General features: G+C 31.5%; 1 protein-coding gene across 1 annotated transcript; it reads right to left on the bottom strand.

Annotated features, from left to right (window-relative positions):
• Positions 1-256: 256 nt before the first annotated feature.
• Positions 257-8,020, bottom strand: LOC111639577 (glycine receptor subunit alpha-2-like). The gene is made up of 4 exons (XM_023385462.1): positions 7,963-8,020; positions 6,538-6,863; positions 3,023-3,193; positions 257-891 (listed from the first exon to the last, which is right to left on the bottom strand). The coding sequence occupies exons 1-4, from the start codon at positions 8,018-8,020 to the stop codon at positions 829-831; spliced, it is 618 nt and encodes a 205-aa protein (XP_023241230.1). The 3' UTR covers positions 257-828.
• Between the last annotated feature and the right edge of the window lie 96 nt (positions 8,021-8,116).

The following is an 8,116-nucleotide window of genomic DNA, read 5'->3' as shown; positions in this document are numbered from 1 at the left end:
TTTATAAAATTGATTTCATGTAACAAAGATTAATTTTCATGTGTTTGTTCCTCTTTTAATATAATTATTTTAAAAATTTATTATTCAACAAAAATTACTATACACATTATCTTAAATTATACTGTACATATTTTAATTAATAATAATTTTTACATAGAACTCCAATGACAAATTTACAAAACAATAATATCTCAATACTATTACGTTCATTCATCACAATAACTAGTACCACATAAGTTACGATTACAATCCTAATGCAAACTATTTACATTTAAAAGAAGGGTACGAATTTAAAGCAGTATTTATAAGCTTATACACATCATTTTTATCCCTAATTTTCATTAATTTACTTTGTTTATGCGAGATATCAGTGCAATTTGATCAAGACTTTTCCATGAAGTTGGCAGGCATGAATAGAAATAATGGTTAATAGCCAAACTTGCCATAAAGATTAAGATTCGAAAGGAATTCGAACCCGGTTTCTTCCGAATTATAAATTGATCTTTTTTTCCTCGCTTTTATCAATACAAAATTTCTACAAGGTATCCATGAGCAAACTGTAATGCATTGAGATTTTCTATTTCAAAACAATGTCGACACGAGAAATAGGCTAATTTTTGCATGTAGACATATTTCGAGGTACAGTTTTCTGAATAACTTGGATTTGCAGAATGGTCCGCGCGTTGTTTGAATCACACAATGCTGGAAATTGGGATCACTTAAAGAATCTCATTTATGAACATCATTTACTCATTTAAAGACTAGAATCACAGACATGTCAGGCCATGACACCCATGATCTTGCAAGATGCGTGAAGAAATTGAATCATCAACATATCACCTGAATAGTTGGGAGGTGACTTCTGGAAAATATTTTTCCTACGATCTGTACCTAATAATACAAAGATTATTATAAAGAATGGCAATTCAAGAATCACAATTTATTAGAACAATTTGAAATCGTTATTGATACGTCAATGAAAACAACATTTCAATCGTTTAATATTTTTCTGCGGAAACTTAAATAATGCCACCAATAATAGGAAGAAAAGAATAAAAAAACCGTTGGAAATAAGATTCGAGAATAATAATCAGGAGCATTCAGGGTGGTTTGCATCTTGAACATTTTCCAAATACCACAAAGTTTTTCTTTTACTTTTTCAATTTTCTCTTTAGAATTTTTACGTTTCTCAGCCCATTTTCCATTTTTCTTAACTGGACGTGGGGAATTACACTGAAAATAATTATTTACAAAATTAATTTATATATTTTAAATTAATATGCATTTAGAGTGGCCCAAAAGTAAGTTTCGTGATATGTCACTTTTATAGATGGATGGACAGCTTATTTAAATCCTGTTTATAACAACGTCATTCAATGCCATATTAAATATTAATATACCAGTTTAAGTAATTTTGAGCCCCAATAAATAAATTAAAAAATTAAGATATAAAAGTTTATCTTAACTTATAAAGAAATATAAGTCACGAAAAGTTTAAAATATGGCTGTTTTATGAAAAGAAGATAGCTCCTGATAGTTAAGAACTTGGATGTAATGTTGCCATACTGTCGACTGGTAATAATTAATTTATTTGTTATACAATAATTCGGAAAATGAAAACAAATCAGAAATGTTAACATTATAGAACACAAACAATTTACCCATATAAAAAAATTAATAATTGCCAGCAGAAATTAACGAAATGTAAGTCAAAGTTCGGCTTCTCTGCAACTCTTTTGCTGAGCGATTAGTGCAAAAAAATTAGTGTTTGCTCTTGGAATTGTGTTTGTGATGCAAATTAAGTTTTAATAATTCAAAGTTATTAAATGTAATCGTTTGATTGTTATTTTAGTGTAAATAAATAATATAAATATATTTGATGAAAAATTTAACTTTTAACAAATTCAGGTCTATATTGTTTCNGTTGGGATTGTCACCTGTGGACATTTTAAACTGTTTTACATATTCGTGCAGAGGCATAGCCTCTAAAGAAAGGTTGTCTCTGCAATGGAAATAGTTGTTCCTGGTGATTAGACATGGCAAGTAAACTTGGACTCGTATCCAGATCAATTTTATGTTTTATTAAAATGTAATTCTGCCAGCCCATTTCTACAAACAAATATCTGAGTAATATTACATTCATTCATAACAATAACTAGTACAACATAAGTTATAATTACAATCCTAAGGCAAAATATTTACATTTGAGAAAAGGATTCAAATTTAAACCAGTATTTATAAGCCCATATGCATCATTTTCATCTTTAATTTTCATTGGTTTAATTTGTTTATGCGAGATATCAATGCAATTTGATGAAGACTTTTCCATGAAGTTGGAACGCATGAATGGAAATGATATCGACAATGGTTAATAGCCGGACTTGCCATAAAGATTAAGATTGAGAAAGGAATTCGAACCCGGTTTCTTCCGCATTATAAATTCATCTTCTTTTCCTCGCTTTTATCAATATAAAATTTCTACAAAGTATTAATAAAGTCATGCACCATGGGTATATTGTAATGCAATGAGATTTTCTATTTCAAGACAATGTCGACACAAGAGAAATACGCTACTCATTACATGAAGATATATTTCCAGGTACAGTTTTCTGAATAACTTGGATTTGCAGAATGGTCCGCGCGTTGTTTCAATCTCACAATGCTGGAAATTGGGATCACTTAAAGAATCTCATTTATGAACATCATTTACTCATTTAAAGTCTAGAATCACAGACATGTTAGGCGATGACCCCCGTGATCTTGCAAGATGCGTGAAGAAATTGAATCATCAACATATCATCTGAATAGTTGGGAAGTGACTTGTGGAAAACATTTATCCTACGATCTGTACTTAATAATACAAGGATTATTATAAAGAATGGCAATTCAAGAATTACAAGTTATTAGAACAATTTGAAATCGTTATTGATACGTCAATGAAAACAACATTTCAATCGTTTAATATTTTTCTGCGGAAACTTAAATAATGCCACCAATAATTGGAAGAGAAGAATAAAAATACCGTTGGAAATAAGATTCGAGAATAATAATCAGGACTATTCAGGGTGGTTTGCATCTTGAAAATTTTCCAAATACCACAAAGTTTTCCTTTTACTTTTTCAATTTTCTCTTTAGAATTTTTACGTTTCTCAGCCCATTTTCCATTTTTCTTAACTGGACGTGGGGAATTACACTGAAAATAATTTTTTAACAAAATTAGTTTATATTTTAAATTAATATGCATTTAAAGTGGCCCAAAAGTCAGTTTCCGTGATATGTCACTTTTATAGATGGCTGGACAGCTTATTTAAATCCTGTTTATAACAACTTCATTCAATGCTATAATTAATATACAAGTTTAACTAATTTTTGAGCCCCAATAAAAAAATTAAAGAATTAAGATATAAAAGTTTATCTTAAATTATAAAGGAAAATAAGGCACGAAAAGTTTAAAATATGGCTGTTTTATGAAAAGAAGATAGCTCCTGATAGTTAAGAACTTGGATGTAATGTTGCCATACTGTCGACTGGTAATAATTAATTTATTTATTATACAATAATTCGGAAAGTGAAAACAAATCAGAAATGTTAACATTATAGAACACAAACAATTTACCCATATAAAAAATTAATAATTGCCAGCAGAAAATAACGAAATGTAAGTCAAAGTTCGCCTTCTCTGCAACTCTTTTGCTGAACGATTAGTGCAAAAAAATTAGTGTTTGCTCCTGGAATTGTGTCTGTGATGCAAATTAAGTTTTAATAATTCAAAGTTATTAAATGTAATCGTTTGATTGTTATTTTAGTGTAAATAAATAATATAAATATATTTGATGAAAAATTTAACTTTTAACAAATTCAGGTCTATATTGTCTCCAGGAGTGTGTCGTCTGGAGATGCTGTCCTTAATAAAAATATTCGCAGACAGCTAAGAGGAATAATTGCCCTTTCAGCCTCTCATTCTTTATGCATTCTTCTAAAGCAAACATATAAAAAATTAAAAAGCAATTACACGTTATAAGATTGCGTTGTTTTTTTCGTTTTTCTTTGTTACTAATAAAACAAAAGCATTTCTGTAAGTCCGCGTGTGACAAAATACGACTTTTATTTCTTCTTTAAGATTTATACAGTGTGTCATTTGGAAGACTCTATAGTGTAGCCAACGTAAAGATTAATTTTTGAGAGCTTATGTTTATGAAGCTGTACACCTTATATTTATGCCTTTGTCTTTACATTTTGTGTATATTTATTTATTTATCTTCATACCAACGCCTGAGGCCATTTATTCTAATAGACTCTTCTGTTAGGAAACACCTAACCTAACAGAAATCGATTGATAAGTAATTTATTATGCTAACAGATGGCGCTACACGTATCAATCCTATTTGAAAATTATGTGAGGTTGAGAGTGCATTGATTATACTGGGGAAGAAAATGAAAGCTTTTTTTGCACACAAGTGAAAATACCTGGTCATAATAGAATTTTTTATGCTGTTTTCAGATATATAAACAGTTTTTCTCCATTAAGTCTGGGTTTTTTGTGACAATCGGTTTAAATGTAAAATATATTTATTTAGACAACAAGCATACACTTATTTCTTTATCTTGTCTAAAATGGCGAGATGAAGAGCTTCTGCTATGTTTGAATTTGCAGAATCCCTCTTAGTGTTCAACAGTAATCAGTAAACATTCTTTAATTTCATTGGCCCTGATACCTCTTTTCCACCATCATAGAGATGTCTTGCTGAAAACGCTCTCCGTGTTTGTCACTGACAGCACCAAGATTGTCGGAGGAAGAAATCCAGGTGGGAATCCATGAAATGCATTTTAATTAAAATAAAGAAGGGCGTTTCTACTGGCTTATCGAGCAAACGAATATAAATGGACCCTTACGCGCAATTAACTGATTACCCCTGTAAGTCAGCTTCTTACAGAAACACAGATTTTCTATCATCAACTGTCACGGCACGCCACTTGATTTTACCTCTATTAAACTGATTAAAGATAATAAAGTAGTGGTATTACAAGAGTACGAAAGGGTCAAGAAAGGATGGAAAGTATATTTTAGGAATTTATTGAATGAAAAACACTTCAGAACTTTATACGAGAATGGAAAGGCAAATGAAGGAGTGGTGCAAGATATTAGCAGAGAAGAAGTGTGCTTAGGAAAACGTAGATGGGGAAAGTNTATTTTAGGAATTTATTGAATGAAAAACACTTCAGAACTTTATACGAGAATGGAAAGGCAAATGAAGGAGTGGTGCAAGATATTAGCAGAGAAGAAGTGTGCTTAGGAAAACGTAGATGGGGAAAGCAGTAAACACTGATCGGATTCCGGTTGAGGCTTGGAGAGGTTTGGGAAAGGAAGGAATTGTTATTCTCTGGAACCTTATGAAGAAACTCTGGCAGCAGGAGAAGATTCCACGGAGAAAGAGCATTCTTGTGCCTATCTTTAAAGGTAAAGGGGATGTACAGAATTGCGGAAATTACATAGGTATAAAGATATTGTCCTATACTATGAAGATTGGGAGAAAATTATAGAAAGAAAGATTAGGCAGGAATCTACACTACTGACAGTAATTTGTGCCTATTTCATAATCATTTTGATATACAGTGGTTCCTGGTATAACGTACTTAATCCGTTCCACGTGCACGTCCTTTAAGTGAAAAGTCCGTTATACGAAACGCATTTTCCCATAGAAATACATGTTAAAACATATAATTCGTTCCGCAGCATAAAATAACTGTACTGTATCATAAAATAAATGAAAATGAAACAGTCACCAATTATGCCGAGTAGTCAGATGTTGTGAGGAGGAGGTGGAGGAACACTTTCTTTACACATTCATACAGATACATACTTTTTACACAATGCAGCAGGTCTCTTTTTATTGTTATTTTTTAATAGAAGTCAGATTCAGGAGAGGCTACCAGAGCTTGCAGGGTCATTTCCTCTTCTTCCATCCTTTGTTTTTTGGCAGCTGGCTTCGTGAAAAACGTGTCCAAGGTGGTCTGTTTCTCTCTCTTCTTTGACACCTGTCAGAAATGATGGGCAATGTGTCATTGTAGAGATCATTGATCCTGTTGGCCTCAGCTCTGTTTGAATAATGAGTGTTGGTAAACTCTTTAACCTCTCCCCATTTGACAAGGAAGTTTTTGTCAACTTTCACTCCTTCTGATGTCTTGCTTTGTTTTAATTGAAATCACCTTTCTGTTTTTTTTAGAAGCCATGATTTGCACAACACATGAATAAATGTAAATACCCTGCACTGAACTGAGGTGATGTACATAATAAACAAGGGAGCGAGCCGAATCCCAACAGGAACTGTGTACTTCAGATATAATAATAATATATTTTAATAATACAGTACTAATATATTATAAAAATTGAAGATTATCATTGGCAACGGCAAAAGAGTGGAAACATCATTCGCACTTGTTCGCAGAAAGACCGTTGTTCGCAGTGTCCGTTATTCGAGGCGTACGTTATACGAGGCACCACTGTACTTCGAAAACAATCAATACATTTAAACTTACTTTTTCTTTAAATTCCACAGAGTGGTGAGCAAATGCGTATTCTATCAACGAAGCTGTGACGAAAAACATACAAGCGAGTAGCCAAATATCCATAGCTTTTACATAGTCCACTGGCGGAGTGTACGATCTAGACTGCAGCATTTGAGTGATGATGGTAAGAACAGAGGTAACACCGAGCGTAACACGAGCGGGAACTGCATTCACATCTAACCAGAATGATAGCCAGGACAGGGTTACTACTACAGTACTTGGCAAGTAAACATTGAGTATACTACCCGTTAAACGCCGAATGAATATAAATTTCGCATACAGATAACTGTAATTACCTGTAAACAAAAATAATTATCTCTATAAAACTAATAATAATACAGTTTTATAAGTAATTTGTAAGAAAACTTTCCACTCGTCCAAACTTCGATTTTGCTACGAGGTTTGGGTAACTTCATCTCGTGTTTCAATGGCTGTATGTCTTCCAATAGATAAATACTTGGCCCATAGTGCTTACATGGACTATCGTCAACATCACACCATTCCAGGCGTACCTTTTCCGCAGTATTTTTTACTAAAAAATTGAATAATAGACAGGGAATACCATTAGTATAGAACACAAATATGGAATTTTCAAATAAAATTTTATATAAGTACTATAAATATATTATTGTACTTATTCAACTACATATTAGTTTACTGCGAGAAAAATTCTACTAGAAAATATTCAATTTGTTGACTTGATAAGTTTAAATATATATATTCGGAATTATAATAAAATATACAACTGAATTAAATTCATAACAATAACAGAATATAATACAAAAAATTTAGTATTAAAGCTTGTTTTAAAAATAATACTTGACTTTCTCATATCTTCAATTGAAATCTATAACAATAAATTCAGGTATAAAAGTTGCAAGTCGAAAGTACTGTATATTGCAAGACACTTGTACAATAAAATAGATTCCTGTTGTTCAGGGCAACATTAATGTTTATGTGTTAATCTCGAAAAAATGTACGATTAACACATAAATATTACACTTTTAATGACTCAAATATATGGCATTTTATAATACAGTAAATACAAATAACCCAATAATTCTTTTAAATATCAAACGAAAAGCTGAACTCGTTTATTGGGCTATTAATGTTAAATAATTACTAAGCAATTTGGTAGGAGGTATGACTCCGGGGCCGCCTATTACATTTAACAAGAGATGGTGGTCTTGCAGCCTGCCACCTGCCAAATTACATAATAAATATTTAGCTTTAATTGCAATTAGAGAAATATAACTGTTCGTATTATATATGGCTTTCTCCATATATTTTAAAATATCTGTGCCCGGCGTTTATATAATGTATTTCGTTGTCACTAGTCCACATTATCATGATTCATAGTAAATACACGTTAAATTAATTATTAAATTTACTTACACAAACCAATTTTAAATACGCAGTCTTGAATATCAAGAGGATAACGATGTAAATCCATAGGGCATGCCACACGAAAGCTATATCTATTGGAAGAAAAATTATGTATTTATCATTTTGAATAATAAAATTTATTACTTCTTTTAGTTGAAGCTTC

This window comes from Centruroides sculpturatus, unplaced genomic scaffold (assembly GCF_000671375.1).
Source record: "Centruroides sculpturatus isolate CEXI.00-Female unplaced genomic scaffold, Cexi_2.0 scaffold889, whole genome shotgun sequence".
NCBI classification, from domain to species: Eukaryota; Metazoa; Arthropoda; class Arachnida; order Scorpiones; family Buthidae; genus Centruroides; species Centruroides sculpturatus.
This window is presented reverse-complemented; position numbering and strand designations above follow the sequence as displayed.